The 18742-nt window shown below is 35.2% G+C and overlaps 1 protein-coding gene across 11 annotated transcripts in view; it reads left to right on the forward strand.

Moving 5' to 3' along the window:
* TNRC6A (trinucleotide repeat containing adaptor 6A) overlaps positions 1–18742 on the forward strand; it is a 131798-nt gene that overhangs the window by 55716 nt on the left and 57340 nt on the right. For 10 of the 11 annotated variants that reach the window (XM_043978548.1, XM_043978552.1, XM_043978550.1 and 7 more), the window contains exon 5: positions 12167–12508. In XM_043978548.1, coding sequence (XP_043834483.1) covers positions 12167–12508 — 342 coding nt within the window. Of the gene's footprint in view, positions 1–12166; positions 12509–15188; positions 15289–18742 lie in introns of those variants that run through there. The other variant, XM_043978556.1, reaches the window with a different exon arrangement.

Raw genomic sequence — 18742 nt, forward strand, 5'->3', positions numbered from 1 at the left:
ATATGAGACCATTCCTGGGGGAGAGACTTAATTCTGACCAGTTCCTAGTCAGACGTTCTGCAGTGTGGTTATTATAGCCTTCTTTGTTCTTGTCTGTTTGGGGTTTTTTTTTTTTTAATTCAGGTTCTCATTTTATTTTACTTGAGCTTATCCCACTCTTCTTCCATTTATAACGTAATATTCCTACATGTAAGAATCAAAGCACAGAAAATCAGCTCTTGCCCACCTGGACTTCTCACTGTCCACAAACAGGTCCAGGTGGTTCTGGCTTCTCATAGTCTCTCATCTCTGGGATGGCTCAGACGCCTCTTTTCCCCTCCCCAATTCCTCTGAAGAGTTGCTTCCCTCAGGAAGCTTTCTCTGCTGCTGTTCCTCCCCAGGGCCCTTCCTAAACTCCTTACTGCCTCAGAGCTGTCACAGGCTGTTTCACCTCAAGCTCTTTCAGGTATTTTGTGTTTCTATTTGGTTTGCATGTTTTGTCTTACTAGACCCAAAGTTCTTGGGATGGGTACAGCCTTTGCCCATACAGGATGCTTGCATCTTCTTAGTCCTGTTTAACCTTCTTTTATTTGGTACTTCCTTATGTGTGTTACAGTTTTTGTAAACATCTCAGCCCTCTTATTAGGTAGTAGGCCCCTAAAGAAAAGGAAATTTGTTCATTTTTCTATCCCCAGCACCTTATAGATAGTAAGTTTTTGGCAAAACGTTTTAAGGGTTTTTTTGAGCAGTACTAAAGATATGTTTGTTTAGTGTTGGGGTTTTTTTGGGGGGGGGTATAGATTTGCTTTAACTTACAACACATTTTGTAAAGGGAAAGACTTTGTGCTGGAATTATATCGCCCCATAGTGTAGAGTAGAATTTGATGTAATTTGTCCAGGTAGGCTCAGTCATAAAAGGATCTTGTCTGCCTGTGTCTTATTCCAAGAAAGGTCCAGGGTGTCCCAAAAGTCTTAGTGCAGTTTTAACCTTGAATAACTTAGAACTGTTAAACTAAGAACTAAAAAATTATTTCTGAAGCTGTTAAGCTTTAACTTAAAACTGCACTAAGAGTTTTGGACACCCTGTACTTAGTTGTCTGTATTATAGCAGTGTTGCTTTGTTTTCTTTTGCAAGGTAGACATGAGCAAGGTATTATAAAGAAGGTAAGCTCTACCTGGGGAATAAAACCATTTACTTTTTTTAGGGAGGCAATTGGGGTTAAGTGACTTGCCCAGGGTCACACAGCTAGTAAGTGTTAAGTGTCTGAGGTGGGATTTGAACTCAGGTACTCCTGACTCCAGGGCCGGTGCTCTATCCACTGCACCACCTAGCTGCCCCCGACCATTTACTCTTTTATGAAAAAAGAATTATCTTTGATATTTGCATCTCTTCCTAATGTAGAATATAAGTAGATATTTTCCAGATCAGCTTGTTGGGCTCAGAGCAGTGGACATTTTTCCACAACGAAAATTCTAGCCCTGGATCTTATGTGTATCAGCTTGAAAGCTAGAGTTTTTCTATTTGCCCTTCAACATTCCAGAACTGATATAACTCTTTAGTGTATGACATGCAAGGAAAGTTATTATAATATATCCAATTTGCTTATTTATTAACAGAAAGAGGATTTTTGTGACAGTATAGTGCTTCTGTTTGTTTTTAATTAATTTAATTTGTAAGCTAATTTTGAGGAAAACTGCTCTGAATCATTTGAGCAGCTGCCTTTTTTGTTGTTGTTGTTAATTGGAAGGGAGAATTCAGGGCACTGGTCCCATAGTAGAGAAGGTGGCCTGCAGTACTTTCACCATGCTTCTCCATTTTCTAATGAAATCTGCAGAGTGGGAAAGCAATAGAAGTTGGAAGCCTCTTTCTTTGGAATCTCTCCATGTAAAGTCCTTCTTCTTCTCCACCTCCACCTCCTCCTCCTTCCTTCTTCTTCTTCTTCCTCCTTCCTCTTCTTCCTCCTCCTTCCTCTTCCTTCTTCGTGAGGCACTTGGGGTTAAGTGACTTGTCCAGGGTCACACAGCTAGTAAGTGTTAAGTGTCTGAGGCTGGATTTGAACTCAGGTACTCCTAACTCCAGGGCTGGTGCTCTATCCACTGCGCCATTCAGCTGCCCCTCCATGTAAAGTCTTTCTTAACCTACTTTGAGGAATTTCTCGGGTTTGTTCCTTATGAAATTGTGTCCTTGTTTGATAACATTGTTGTTATTTGTAGGAAAGTTCAGTCACAAAGTGAATGATCTTGGCCTTTTAGGGAGATGGTTCATTTCTGTTTTAGTAGAGCAGCAGGAATAATTAATTTTATAAGGGTATAGTTTCATGGTATTATGTATTTTATTTTATAGGTGCTTACCAAATGTTTGAATTGCATTTGAAAAACATCATTTTGCTATTAAGTCTAAAATCATAGTATAAACAAATTACTTTAAAATCTGTCAGTTGTTACACGTTTTACATTTTTATCAGGTTTCTAGACAGATTATTTTTTTATCCAGAAGATACTGAATGTGAATCAGCATTAATTGAAAGTTACCTTTGAGATATCTTTGATAATATTAAGAGTATAGTTGATGTTTCTGCTTTAAAAATAACATACTCTTAACTATTAATTTTTTCAAAGAAATTGGGGGGTTGAAATTAAAACATGCTAGCTGCGATTTAGTTCTGAATACTTGGAGATGCTTAATTGAAGTTTTGCTAAAATAATCTTATTTTTAATAAATTGGCATTAAATTTACTCTCAGTTTTATTGACAGATTATTGTTCTCTCATCCCCCCCTTTTCCCCCCTTTCCCCCCATTAAAACAAAAACGAATAAAAGTCATTCTTTTGCTATTGTGTTTGGACAAAACTTTCTACTTAAGGAACTTAACTTTTGCATTCTGTTTTCTGAGTGTCTTAACTTAGATGTTTTCTCTTACATGTGGAATCAATGTCACATAAATTTAAAAGGAGCAATACTAAGCAAACTTTACATTTGTCAGCATTTAATCTAAAAATCAATAATCAGTGAGTGTGTGCTTTTTATGTTCCTGTTCCAGGATGTAGTATTTTAAGGCACATTTTTTAAAGATCACAATATAAAATTTGTATCTTAATTGTTTGGAGGTTGGGGTTTTTTGGTTTTTTTTGCAAATGTTAATCACATTCAGACCTGTTAAAGACTTGCTCCATAAGTTTCAATGACTCCAAGATAGCTTCAGTGACCATTGCCTTTAGGATTATATAGACTCCCTTTTTTTTTTTTTTAATTAATGCATTTAAAGCTCTTCATAACCTGGCTTTACCCTCTCTTTTCCAACTTGAGTTCATGCTATTCCCATACACGACATTCCATCTCCTGACTTTGTGTCTTTATGTAGCTGAACCATACCTGGAATGATCTTTTCTCCTTACCCTCATCCTTGGAATCTATCTTCTTTCAAGGTTCAATTGTAGCGACCACCTCCCACTACAAGGGGCGTTGCGTTGCCTGGTCTCTCAGTTATTTGTGTTCTCTCTCTCTCTCTCTCTCCCTCCTCCCCCAGAATTGCTTTGTATTTACTTATCTGTGTACATGTTGTTTCACTGCAGTAGAAATGTAAGCTCCTTGAGGGCAGGAACTGTTTTGTGTCACCAGGTGTCTGGTACATTGCAAGCACTCTGTGGTTGCTGAATTAAATTAACTTGGCTTCTTGCTTTCCAAAATTTGTTTCTGTACTAATCCATTTTTTCCTTTTGCATACATACTTTATGTAAAAATGATTCATCAAAGGTGAAAAGCATGAGCCTTAGATTTTCTGTTGATCTATATTGTCTTAAGTAGAGACACTATATGACAATATAGAAATAATTCCATTTGCTACACCATCTGAATGAAGAATATTAGTAAATGCTGAATCACAGCGTTATTTCTTCAACATATATTTCTGCTTCAGTATTTTTATATGTAAATCAGGTTATAATATTTTTCCTACTCAAAAGAATTTTTAAGTAGCAGATAATATTATAAAGTACTTTGAAATAATAACTTTAATTTTTTCATTACTTGCTCACAGCAACCTTCTAAGGAATGTAGCATGAGAATTATTATCATGCTGGTTTTTGTATATGAAGAAACTGAGGCTCAGGGAATTTAGGTGACTTGCTTAGAGTCTCAACTAATCTTAGAACTAGACTTAAACTGATAATTCCTATACTAAGAAGTTTATGAGTCAGATTGCCTTACCTGGAAAATGACTTCATTTGAGCCCATATACCCATGCTGCTAGATTTGATAGTGTCACTCAATTAAATAGATTTGTTCTATTTAAAAAGACTACACAGTTGCAAGTTGGTATTTTTCAGAGGGCATAGGGACTATCCTAAAGTATACTGAGACATAGTAAATCCCTAATTAAATGTAAATTTGTTAATATAAAATAAGAGACTGTAGATTAGAGTGGCAGTTTGTTGCTTTTCAGAATGCATTTTCCTTCCTTGGGAAATGACATAAGCCCCCTTCCCTCCTATTTCCAGGGAATAAAGTTGGGCTCATTGCTATGAAAAAATTTAAGAGTTCTCTACTGTTTTGTAAAAGGTTATTTGTCCTTAATTGTAAATTGCTTATTTATTGTAGCTGGCAGGTAAAATAATTATCTTGACTCAATATATTACGGGTGAGAAGTGACTCTTAGAATTTGTTTCCACTGGAACTTTATAAACCTTTCTAACAAAATCTGTTATTCCTAGTGACATGGAATAAGTTTCTATATGGTTAATACATAGTATATATGAAATATGTTTATATGTATGATTTTCAAAAGTTTTATTGATAGATACCTAATGCTTTTCACACAAGTTATTTCCGTGTGTGTGTGTGTGTGTGTCCATCCTGCCCCCAGAGTAGAAGTAGTTGAACAAAATGCACCAAAACGTCAATTGAATCTTTGGTTTTTTTTAGTGAGGCAATTAGGGTTAAGTGACTTGCCCAGGGTCACACAGCTAGTAAGGGTTAAGTGTCTGAGGCCAGATTTGAACTCAGGTACTCCTGACTCCAGGGCTGGTGTGCCACCTAGCTGCTCCTACGGCAATTGAATCTTACTGTCAGCATGTGGGACATAAAAGATCTGTGGTGTGTGTTTTATCCACATGCTACCACATAAGACAGTGGTTCTTAACCTTTTTGCATCATGGCTCCCCCCCCCCCCCTTTTATTTTTGGTGAGGCAATTGAGATTAAGTGATTTGCCCAGGGTCACACAGCTAGTAAGTGTCAAGTGTCTGGGGCTGAATTTGAACTCAGGTCCTCCTGACTCCAGGGCTGGTGCTCTATCCACTGCACAACCAAGATGCCCCCACCCCTTCTTTTTTAAAATGCATAAAATAAAATACATAGTATTACAAAAGAAAAAAAGTGATTTTGAAATGCAAGGTGTTCCAAAAGTTTTAAACGATTACTCTAACTGCATTAAGACCTTTGGGACACTATGCAGTTATCAAATTTTAAGTTAAAAAAAAGTTTCTGGACCCCAGGTTAAGAATCCCTGCTTTAAAGGAAAATGAGGTTGTTGCATTTAGCTGTCTTTTAATGATAGTTTCATTTATGTTATTGTGCATACTATTCTCAGACACTTAAGTACATTAAAATCTTCTTTATTTGTAGTGACATGGAGTCTTATTTCTTCCTTTATAACCCAGATAGCCTACATGCTAAAATGCACAGGGGATTAACTATCACTACCTGTTGTTTCTTACTTTCAAATCAGTCTTTGTACCATAAAAATTCATCTGGGTAGCAAAGTATTTTTTCCCAATCTTAATAGTATTTTTTGCCAGTTACAGGTAACGATAGTTTTCAACATTTGTTTTTTTGTTTTGTTTTGTTTTTTCAACATTTGTTTTTTATAACATTTTAAGTTCCAGATTTTTCCTCGCTCCCCTCTCTGCTTCCCAAGACAGAAAGAAATCTGATGTAGGTTATATATGTACCATCACATTAAACATATTTCCATATTAGTCATGTTGTGAAGGAAGAATCAGAACAAAAGGAAAAAAAACTTTTCAAAAGAGGGGGAAAAAGTAATAGTATTCATCAATCTGCATTCAGATTCCATAATTCTTTTTCTTGATGTGGAGGACATTTTCCATCATGAATCCTTTGGAATTGTCTTGGATCACTGTATTGCTGAGAAGATCTAAATCTATCACAGTTGATCATCACACAGTGTTGCTTTTACTGTGTACAATGTTCTCCTGGTTCTGCTCACTTCACCTGGCATTGGTCCACTTGAATCTTTCCAGGTTTTTCTGAAATCTGCCTGCTTATCATTTTTTACAGCATAATAGTATTCTGTTACATTCACATACCACACCTCAATTTCCAGTTCTTTGCCACCACAAAGAGCTACTATAGATATTTTTGTACATATGGAGCCTTTTCCCTTTTTTATGATCTCTTTGGGTTACAGACCTAGTAGTGATATTACTGGGTCAAAGGGTATGCACAGTTTTATAGCCTTTTGGGCATACTTCCAAATTGCTCTCCAGAATGGTTAGATCAGTTCACAGCTCCACCAACAATGCATTAGTGTTCCAATTAAATTTTCCTTTTTTGTCATATTAGCCAATCTGATAGGTGTGAGGTGGTACTTCAGAGTTGTTTTCATTTGCATTTCTCTAATCAATAGTGATTTCAAGCATTTTTTCATATGGCAAAAAATAGCTTTGATTTCTTCATTTGAAAACTGCCGGTTCATATCCTTTGACCATTTCTCAGTTGGGGAATGACTGGCATTCTTTGTTTTGGTTTGGTTTGGGTTTTTTTGCGGGGCAATGGGGGTTAAGTGACTTGCCCAGGGTCACACAACTAGTAAGTGTCAAGTGTCTGAGGCCGCATTTGAACTCAGGTACTCCTGAATCCAGGGCCAGTGCTTTATCTGCTGCGCCACCTAGCCACCCCCATGACTTGCATTCTTATGAATTTGATTTACTTCTCTATATATTTTAGAAATGAGGCCTTTATCAGAAACACTGGCTATAAAAATTGTTTCCCAGCTTTCTGCTTTCCTTCTGTGTTGTTTTGGGGTTTTTTTGTTTGTTTAGCAGGGCAATAAGGGTTAAGTGACTTGCCCAGGGTCACACAGCTAGTTAAGTGTCAAGTGTCTGGGGCTGGATTTGAACTCAGGTCCTCCTGAATCCAAGGCCAGTGCTTTATCCACTGTGCCACCTAGCTGCCCCCCTGCTTTCCTTCTAATCTAGGCTTCATTGCTTCTGATTGTATAAAAAATTTTGATTTAATGTAATCAAAATGATCCATTTTGCATTTCATAATATTCTCTTTCTTTTTGTTTGGTCATAAATTCTTCTCCTCTTCATATATCTGAGAGGGAAACTATCCTTTCCTCTCCTAATTTGCTTATGGTATCAACCTTTATGTCTAAATTATGTACCCGTTTTGACCTTGTTTTGGTGTATGGTGTAAGATGTTGGTCTGTACCTAGTTTCTGCCATACTATCTTCCAGTTTTCCCAGCAGTTTTTGTCAGTTAGTTCTTATCCCAGAAGCTGGAGTCTTTGGGTTTATCACTTACTGTAGGCATTTACTACTGTGTCTCCTGTGCCTAACCTATTCCACTGATCCACCACTCTATTTCTTAGCCAGTACCAAATAGTTTTGATGACTGCTGCTTTATAGTATAGCTTTAGATTTGGTATGGCTAGCCCTCCTTCCTGTGAATTTTTTTCCATTAATTCCCTTGATATTCTTGACCTTTTGTTCTTCCAAATGAATTTTGTTATTATTTTTTCTAGTTCTATAAAACAATTTTAGGTAGTCTGATTGATATGGCATTGAATAAGTAAATTAATTTAGGTAGAATTGTCATTTTTGTTATATTAGCTCAGCCTATCCATGAGTAATTGATACTTTTCCAATTATTTAGATCTGTTTTTATTTGTGTAAAAAGTGTTTTGTTTTCTTTCTCTTTTTAAAAAAAATTTTTTATGGGGCAATGAGGGTTAAGTGACTTGCCCAGGGTCACACAGCTAGTAAGTATCAAGTGTTTGAGTTCTGATTTGAACTCAGGTCCTCCTGAATCCAGGGCCAGTGCTTTATCCACTGTGCCACCTTGCTGCCCCTAAAAAGTGTTTTGTAATTGTGTTCATAGAGTTGCTGGGTTTGTCGTTTGTCTTGGCAGGTAAACTCCCAAATATTTTATATCTACAGTTATTTTAAATGAAATTTCTCTTTCTATCTCTTGCTGCTGAGCTTTGTTGGTCATATATAGAAATGCTGATGATTTATGTGGATTTACTTTATATCCTGCAACTTTACTAAAGTTGTTAAATTGTTTCAAGTAGTTTTTTAGTTGATTCTCTAGGATTCTCTAAAGAATCTCTAAAGAATTCTCTAAGTATAGCATCATATTATCTGCAAAGAGTGATAGTTTTGTTTTTCCTTTGCCTACCCTAATTCTTTCAATTCCTTTTTCTTATTGCTAAAGTTATAATAATAGAGGTCATAATGGACCTGTTTCACCCCTGGTCTTTGTGGGAGTGCCTCTAACTTATTCCCATTACATATAATGTTTGCTGGTGGTTTTAGGTAGACACTGCTTATCATTTTAAGGAAAGCCCCATTTATTCCTATGTTTGCTATTGTTTTTCATAGGAATGAGTGCTTTATTTTATCAAAAGCTTTTTCTGCATCTATTTAGATAACCATATGATTTTGGTTAGTTTTGTTGTTGATGTGGTCGATTATGTTGATAGTTTTCCTAATGTTGAACCAGCCCTGCATTCCTGGTATAAATCTCACCTAGTCATGGTGTATTACCCTGGTGATACATTGCTGTAATCTCTTTGCTAATATTTTATTGAAATTTTTTGCATCGATATTCATTAGGGAAATTGGTCTGTAATTTTCTTGCTCTGTTTTAGCTCTTCCTGGTTGGTTATGGTATCAACACCATCAAAGGAATTTGGTAGAACTCCTTCACCTGTTTTCCCAAATAATTTATATCGCTTTGGAATTAATTGTTCTTTAAATGTTTGGTAGAACATGTATAACTTATAATGAATTGCTTGAGTTCTTAAGGTGGGGTAAGGAGGGAGGAAGACAATTTGGAACAAAAAATTTTAAAAATGAATGTTAAAATTTCTTTTTACATTTAATTTTGGAAAAAATAAAACTAAATTAAAAAAAATGTTTGGTAGAATTCACTTGTAAACCCATCTGGCCCTGGAGATTTTTTCTTACACAGTTCATTGATGGCTTGTTCGATTTCTTTTTCTAAAATGGGACTATTAAAGACATTTATTTCCTCCTCTGTTAATCTGGGCAATTTATATTTGTGTTAATATTCATGCATTTCCTTTAGATTGTCAAATGTATTGGCATATAGTTGGGCAAAATAGCTCCTAATTATTGCTTTAATTTCCACTTTATTGGTGGTGAATTCACTCCTTCCATTTTTTATACTGGTAATTTGGTTTTCTTCTTTATTTTTTTTTAATCAGATTAACCAAAGGTTTACCTATTTATTGATTTTTTTTTTCATAAAAACAGCTCTTGGGAAACTGTAGAATTAATAAATAAAACTTACTTTCAATTGTATTAATCTCCTTTAATTTTCAAAATTTCTAATTTGGTATTTAATTGGGGATTTTTAATTTGTTCTTTTTCTAGCTTTTTTAGTTGCATGCCCTATTCATTGATCTCCTCTTTCTCTGTTTTATTCATGTAAACATTTAGAAATATAAAATTTCTTCTGTGGCTGCAATCCATAAGTTTTGGTATGTTGTCTCATTATTGTCATTCTCTTTGATGAAGTTATTGATTGTTTCTATGATTTGTTGTTTGACCCACTCATTCTTTAGGATGAGATTATTTAGTTTCCAATTAATAGCAAAGTAATTTTTTAAAATTGTATCTATAAGTCCCCTGGAGATGTTCCGTTGACTATTTCAAAGTTTATAGAAGCAGATTCAGATTCTTCACAAAAAGAATTGCTTAGGAGAAAGCTGTTTTACTTGCTAAGTTTGTTAGGCATCGTATGGAACTCTTTCCCCCAACACAAAAGGTTCTGTCATTTCAAGCAAGAGAGTTAAAGAAGAAAAGAAGAAATGCAGTAAATTCTGATCACTTGCTTTTTTTAAGAAAATCACAGGCCAGTATTAGAGCTCAATTAGAGTATTCATTGTCTATAATCCTCTTTTTTAAGGATAGTGTCTTTGAAATTCATTGAAGTCTCATTAACATTATTGGGGGGGGCAGGGCAATGGGGGTTAAGTGACTTGCCCAGGGTCACACAGCTAGTAAGGGTCAAGTGTCTGAGGTTGGATTTGAACTCAGGTCCTCCTGAATCCAGGGCCGGTGCTTTATCCACTGCAACACCTAGCTGCGTCATCTCATGAACATTATTACTTTGTTTAGTTTTAATCAGTTTTGGTTTTTGGTTATTTGTCATTAGATTGTGAACCAGTGAGGTTTGTCCCACTTGTAAGGCAGCAAATTTATGTGCAATTTGAAATACTGAAGAACAAGCAAGTAACTTTAACATTTTGGTCTTGTTTCTTGTTTCTTTTTTTCTTTTTTTTTTTTTTTTTGGTGAGGCAATTGGGGTTAAGCGACTTGCCCAGGTCACACAGCTAGTAAGTGTTAAATGTCAGGCCACATTTGAACTCAGGTATTCCTGACTCCAGGGCCGGTGCTCTATCCATTCCGCCACCTAGCTGCCCCAACTTTAACATTTTGGAAAATGTTGTTTAGTATAACGCAGTCTAATAAGAGGAATGGTGTTTTCTACTCTGTTTGACAAATAAATTGTTTTCCTAAGAGGAAACAACCTAGACTAAGCATACTGAGAATGTAGAAAGCAAATTTAAGAGATGAAGGGGGAGAAAACATCTGGACTTGGTGATTTGGTATTTGAAAGTGAAGGTCAAGAGGCCTTCCAAAGTTTAAACTGTAGGTGACTGGGATAATTGTAGTAATACTGATCCAGATAGGTAAATTCAATGATTAAACTGAGGAGAATATTGGGAATGATGTTTGGTGGGGCTTTTGGAGGGTAAAGGAAGGGGTTGTCCTAAGAGGGTAGTGGTAACAGTTTTCAAATAAGCCTAGAAGTGATAGCTCTGGGAAAAGGAGCTGGTGTAGTCAAGAAGTACTAAATTTTGAGTTGGAGACTCTTGAGTTTGAATCCCAACTTACTCCTTATATGACCTTGGGAAAGTAAAGCAATTGACTCTGTGTTTCAGTATCCTAAACTGTAAAATGAGCAACCTAGGTCATCATCATGTAGCTGATTTCTTAGCCATGCTAGCACTAAACCCTTTTCCCTCTTTATCTATTCATCCTTTACTCTGTACTTTGCTTTATGATACACCTTTCTCTTTATTTTCTCTTCTTCCTAAGGGGTTCTCTCATTTTTTCTGTTATAATGTTTTGTCCATTCATTATACTTCTTTTAAAAGGTTCTCCCACACTGGGATTCTTGGGTGAACATAGTCCTCCCCTGCTTTGAAACTTGGTGGTCCGTTGGGCCTTATAGATTTTATGCCTGTATATAGGCAACTTCAGCCACCTCCCTTTATCTCCAAAACAGTGGCACTAGCATTTTTGTTTTCTGACATAGAGGCTTAAAACTTAATTTTGTTGTGTTTCTCCATCATTGCTTATTTGGGTCAAGAGGAGAGGGTGTATCATAGATTTGGTTTAATTTGCATTTGATTATCAATGCTTTTAAGCATCTTTCAGTTGGCTGTTGATTATATTCATTTCTTTAGCAGTTTTTTTCCCCCCATAAAACAGTTTTAACTTTTCTTCTAGTTACTTTCTTTTATTTTAAGTGATTATTCAACAGGAGGAAGAAACAAGTAGGGATAGAACAATTTGAAACAACCTTTAAAAAATTGCAAGTGCTTGGGGATGTTTTCAGAAGGACTAGGCACTTGATTCACTGTAATTTTATTTTTGCTAGGTCCTCTCATCACATGACCATGTAGTTGAAGTTCTTTTTCTAGCACTTTGATGAATGAGACAAAGTTTCATCAGTAGTAACACAACTTGATTGCTGGTTCTTACTTTAATAAATGAGATATTTCACTCATTAGTGTTTATCCCATTGTCCATTTGTAGCATATTTTATTTTTGTTAATATACGTCTTGCTGTAGTTGTGTGCTTTACTGACTAACCTTTTATATTCTTCTTCTTTTTGTTGGTATTAGTGCCAGAACAGATAAAGCCCAGTGTAAGCCAGCCTCAGCCTGCCAACTCTACTAACGGCACTTCCACAGTAACCAGCACTCAGAATAATGCCAAGCGGGCCACAGCCAACAGTCAGCAGCAACAGCAGCAGGCCTTGCCTCGTTACCCTCGTGGTGAAGTACCACCACGATTTCGGCACCAGGAACATAAACAGCTTCTAAAGAGAGGTCAGCAGTTGCCTACTATAGCAACAAACCTGGGACCTGCTTCTAAAGTATTAAATACCCAGTCAAGAGGCAATAGTATAACAAGTAAACAGCCAGTGACTAATGGAGAGATACAGAACAAAAAAAACCAACCAGGTAAGAAAAGGTATTTCTCGTGTTGATAAAAATAATTGAATTTAGCATATATCAACAGCAAATGAAGTTTCTAACAGTCATAAATGAACAAATGAAATATTTAATAATCATTAGTTCTGATGCCCACATAGTCTTTTGTATCTTAGCAGTTAATCAGTTCAAGTCTGTCTAGATAGCTATATGTATGCAGAACCTGGAAGAGCATTTACCAGAAATTTGCCCACCAAAATTTTCACCAGCCACACTCATGACCTGATTTTTAAATGATTTAATACTCCTAAGTACCTCTTCCTACCACCTTTCTCTCTCTTCTTCAGAAATAAGATTTAATGAATTATACTATTTTCATATAAGCAGGTAAATAGGGACTAGCTCAGGCTGTATTCAAAGAGAAATAAGTATATATTGTTACTTGCTTCAAACTGACTTTTTTCCAACTCCATCAGATTATCTACATGTCCAAAAGACTGAAACAGGGAACAAAAAATACTTTTATGGATTTAATTGTCTTTGAAGACAAGCTAGATTTATTAGCAAAAAATGCCCTTTACAAGCAGGTTAGTAACTTCAATATTATCAAGGGAGGAGGTGGTATTTGAGGTTAAAATGAAAGGTTGGAGTATACAGTGATGGATAAAGGTTATCTGTGTCCATAATTGTATGCTCAGAATCAAACCACCAAATTTGGAGTAAAAGTATTACTAATATGAATTAGACTTGCCTTAGTTTTTTTAGCCTTTACTTTCTGTTAAAAAAAAACAACAACAAACCCTTGGCTTTTAAATATTCTTGTTCCATTCCTCCTACAAAAGAGTCCGTTCTGACAGTAGTACTGTTAACTGTACGCTGTACAGAAAATATTTTAGACACTGAAGAATATAAAAGTGAATTAAGCCATGGTCCCTGCCATCATACAGGCCAAATGGAAATGAGTAGACAGTTAGAAATATCCAGGAGCCAAGGCTAATTTAACTACAAGAAAAAAGGTGCTTCCTAGTAAACATATGACTATTGGCCGTAATATTTTCATCAAGATGCTTTTAATTAGCCACCCCCATGGTGAAACACAATATTATCTTTATATAGACTTTAGGACTTTGTGCTTAGGAGTATCCACATGGAAAACATCCTAATCATGGAGAGATGCTTAAACTTAAACTTTACATACCCCAACCCCCTAATTTTGAAATAATGCAACTAAGATCTTAGATTGGGAAAGGGACTCTTCTGGTACCAGGAAATCTTTCTGTAGTATAGTGGCTCATTTGAGTACATCCTTCCTCACATATGAACTTCTCTTCCACTCAAACTAATTGAGAGAGGTTGTTCTCACGTATATGGAACACTCATAGAACTAGAAGAGTGGTGACAATTTACATAAAAATATAGATATCTTTCGTTCTCAGTCTTACTTCTGTGTAGATGAGAGCAAAAATAGAATAGAGTTATTGAATGGTTGATTACTGACAATGCAAGGAACTGTGCCAAGAACTGCTGATGAGGAAGGTAATAAATGTAATATACTACTATCATTGGTCCCACAGATGACAAAGCTCTGCAGATAGTTAAACCCCTGGTTATTCCACCTTTGTCCCTGTCATTGATTAACAAAATAAGAAATAGAGAATTTAAACAACTCAAACTAAGGGGGGGGGGGGGGAATTAGCTATCCATAAATTAATTCCGAAACAAACTCCAGGACCAGATAGATTTATAAGCAAATTCCATCAAACCTCCAAAGAACAATTCCAGTATATTTTTGAGTTTGTCTTTTGTTCCTCTCATGTTAATAGCAGGAGAGACCAGTGATTGGGTGAAGTAAATTAGAGATAATTTGTTACTTCTTCGACAGAAATCAGGCTTCCTTAGGGAAATAAAGTGTGAGGATTGGCAAATGTGGCCCTTGTAAGGCCTACTTGAGATCTTGCCCAATATGTGATTCTTTAGGAATCCTTAGCTCTGGAACTGCTCACTACTTAACTTGATGTATTATCTTTTAACTATAGTGAGTAAAGGAATTGTCTTATAAGTAGCATGAAAAGAAAATTCTCTAGGAGTGACAGAAAATGGTTCAGATATTATTAGAGGTTGATATAGTGGTAAAAATTTAAGAGATGCTGACAAACATTTTTACTGCCTGGACAAATTATTGTTCTGATCGGCATCTGATTTTATACATTTCAAGGCTTTATAAATATATGAAAAGTGGTAATAGCTTCATGACTCAGAACTTGATGGTCTAACCCTAACCATATATCTCTATTAGGGAAAATGATCATTTTCCCCCAGAGATGAAATCATTTTGATATTTAATGAGATATCCAAAAAAAGCTTGATGTTGATGTTTCTATTTCCTAAAATTACAAGGATTATTTTAGTTCCTCATCATTATGAGAAAGTGGAATTTTAATGAGTATTCCAGCAATGGATCACCTCTGACAACTCTAACCAGGCTGGAAAAGCCCTAACAACAGACTTTATGTCAGTTGTCCAAGGATCAAACCAGCCAAACTCCAGAGTGATGATTGGTTTTGGCCATAGCAGTGCTCAAAGGCTACCTACTGAATGGTGGAGGGGTTGGGGTCTGTATCAGTGGAGTGGGTACCCACACCAAGGAAATCAGAGGTCCTTGAAGTATTGAAGTGTAAGTATAGATTTTTTATTTCACCATCTTTTTCAGGAGTTTGGAATTCTTGGGGGCAGGAGTTGAAACTTTCTTCAGAAAACTAAACATCAGTAAAATCTTGTTGCCTGTAACTGCCTATCTCCAGGAGAAGAAGGTGAACATACTACCTTCCCAATACCTGTTTCTGAGTAGTACATACTTTCAGTTTATAATATAAACAAGAAATTGGAGTTGTCATGCTGATCATGTCCTTTTGGGTATCCATTTTTAACAGGAAGGTGGCAGTAGCATTGAATTATATCAAGCACTTTGGAAAAAATGCCTAGCCCTAACCTGAAGTTTCCTAAAACATTAACATAGTGGACATTTTAAATTTTAAGTTCTGGTTTCTGAATTGGTTTAGATATCTTTTCCACCATAACATTTTATTTTAAATAATTTTTCATTTTTGGTTACAAATATAATCAACAATAAAAACAAAGTTAAATAAATATATAAAATTTTTAAAAATCTTAAATAAATCTATAATATTTAACAAAGCTTTACCAAAGAAATTTACAAACACCAAAAAAAAGTTTGTGCTCAGTGTCTTTTTCCAAGTCTATTTCTGCTACTTTTTTTTTCTTTTTAAAATAGAATTCTAGTCAGTATACTGAATATGTTTTCATAGAAGTTATGGGCTATTATTATAAAATAATTGTTGTTCCATGAAACAGCTGCTTTTTTTTTTTTTTAAAGAAAGACCATGTGAGAAACCTTTTTCATAAGTGATCATTTATATAAGCCCAACTTCATAAATGTATTGGCTAGGAATACACAAATGTATTCCCTATACAGTACAGGGAAAAAAGTAGTTCTCCATTTGAATATCAGGAGGAACAAAATCCTTCTAACCAAAAAAGTGAAATGTAGTAGATTTAGTTCTGTAAGATTTGGGACTTAACCTGATGTTTAGGCGGCATCAGGAAGAATGAATTCTTAGTAGAGCAATTCCTATATTCCAGCTTATACTTAGACATAGAAAAAGGTATCCTATTCCAAAATACAATTTTTTAAAATGTACTCATGACAATAATCTGGTGCCCCAGAAAAAGACTAGTGTGTCAGCATAAACAAGTATAGCTTTCCTCCTTGAAATCAAACTTAAAAATTTAGATTTTCTTAGTAGCCATTTTGTATCTGGCTAATTGATAAATTTGTCCAAACCCTTTCTGAAGCTTTTCATTTACTCTACTTATTCTGTAGAGAGATCCATAAGTTTATTATCCATTGTATGAAACATGACTAAAGACTTCATGAAAACTATTCTCAGGGTTCTTTATGAAAAACAAAGGAAGTAATGAATATGGACTTTTTAAAAGTGCTATACAAATAAGCATTTAATTCTCTCAAGTTTCATAGAGTCCCTTAGTATCTCAAAATTTGATTAACAAGTCACGTTCTTCATTCACTGACATTATTTCATAGATTTTAGTCTTTCACCTTGTATTTTTTAGACTAAAGGATACTTATTTTTTTTAATGTCTAAATATTGCAATTCCCCAAGCCTCATCCTTCAGTCATTTTACTCTTCTCTGTACCACATGTGTACTATTACACCACCATTTTTATATAAACAAAATGCTTTTTCTTTTTAATGCATAACAATTTGTTGCACTTTTATCTGCAAGTTTGGAAAAGCAGAATACATGTTATATTAGACAAATCACTGGACTTGAAATCTAACGTCCTCTGTTCAATCCCACATTCATCATTTACTAATCATGTTACTGCAAAAAAAATCACTTATGCCTTCTGACCTTCAGTTTTCTCACTTTGTAAAATGGAAGTAATACTATTGCACCAGATAATCGCAAAACAAACTGGCATCATTACAATAGTTATTTCCTAGTAATAGCCCAATTTATAATGACTCCTGGACTGTAGCACATATTTCACAAACTTCCATTTGTTTACATTGTTAAAATTCACCTGCCATTCTTTGGCCCGGACAAGTGGTATATAGCAGAAATCATGCTGTAGCTGGAGTTAGGCTGGTTTTGAATCCCATCTGGGTGACCTTGGACAAGTCATTCAGTTTCTATGGGCTTTATTTTTCTCACCTATATATTGAAGGGTTTGGACTTCATGATGTCTCAAATCCATTCAACTCCTTAATCCCATTTTATGATTTGTAAGCTTTTATTGTAGCTTGTTCCCATATGAAAGCTTGGAATAGTTTAATATTATCCTAGTGCTTGTAGATTTCATTGTGTACTCCTTTTTCCATATAACTTATAAGTATTTTTAAATTAGTCTTTGCATTAATCCCTAAAGAACATTGCATTTTATGTTTTTCCTTGAAGAAAAGTACCTGTTTATCCACTGTTTCCTATATCCAAACAATTTCCTTATTTTTGAAAAATGTAGGGGCAGCTAGGTGGCGCAGTAGATAAAGCACTGGCCTTGGATTTAGGAGGACCTAAGTTCAAATCCGGCCCCAGACACTGTGTGACCCTGGACAAGTCACTTAACCCCCATTGCCCCACCAAAAAAAGGGGGGGGGGTATAAGACCCTAGACCCTCATGACATTATGATTCCATTTTTAAAAACTGCTTTTGCTGGAAAATTTTGTAAAAGCATTTTTGAAAACCTTTGAATAACTTATATCTGCTAGTTTCTCCATCTATACCCCTCTTTTATCCTATCAACAAACCAATAAATTAGGCATAATTTCCCAACAACCGTTTCCTTTCCCCAGTAGGTTATTTTTTGTTAGTATATTCAATGACAATGTCTTTAAATGGAGGTTACAGCAGCTTCGCCGGAGATACAACCTTTAATTTCCATTGTCCCCCTTAGAATCATATAAATAGAGTTTATATGAGTAAGACCTCCCATGTATAAACTATCAGTCCCTCTGACACAGTGATAAATTCACATTTTAGCCAGTGGTTTCCTTATTTTATTCCTTGAGTTCATTTAAAATTGTGAAACAAGAGCCCATTGATCTTGGTTTTTTAATCAATTTTTGACAATTTAATTAAGAAGATATTACACATTGACCACAAATAGTTAACAGGTCAAAATCCTGAATATCTCTTAATTTTGCCCCTTTTAGCTTACATAAAGATTATTCCCATATACGGAACTATATAATAATTTTATATTTTAAATTTTATTTTAAAAGTAAGTTTATTGATACTTTTGTTTCTATATTATCCATATTTGAATCACTTCCCATACTTATTCCCAAATTTGAACCATTCCTTGTGAAAAAGAAAACCAGTTAAGCAAGAAATACCATCACTTTGTATGTAATATTATATCCAAATAGTATTACCATTCTCTACTTAGGAGAAGAAAATATATTTTACCATCTGTCCTGTGGGACAATTATTCGTTTTATACTTACTCGGAATTTGACATCTATTCAGTGAGATTTACCTTGTTGTAGTCATTAAAATCAGATTTTTAAAACTTGAAGGGCTATTAGAGGTCATTTAATCCAATTGCAGTCTCCTGTTTAATTTTTAAAATGGAGATGGGTAATTGAATTAAATGTCCTTTAATATAGGTTGATGTGACTGGCATTGATGACTCAACTGGGTAATTCAGGTCCAGGATG

Source organism: Dromiciops gliroides, chromosome 1 (assembly GCF_019393635.1).
Source record: "Dromiciops gliroides isolate mDroGli1 chromosome 1, mDroGli1.pri, whole genome shotgun sequence".
In the NCBI taxonomy this organism is placed as follows: Eukaryota; Metazoa; Chordata; class Mammalia; order Microbiotheria; family Microbiotheriidae; genus Dromiciops; species Dromiciops gliroides.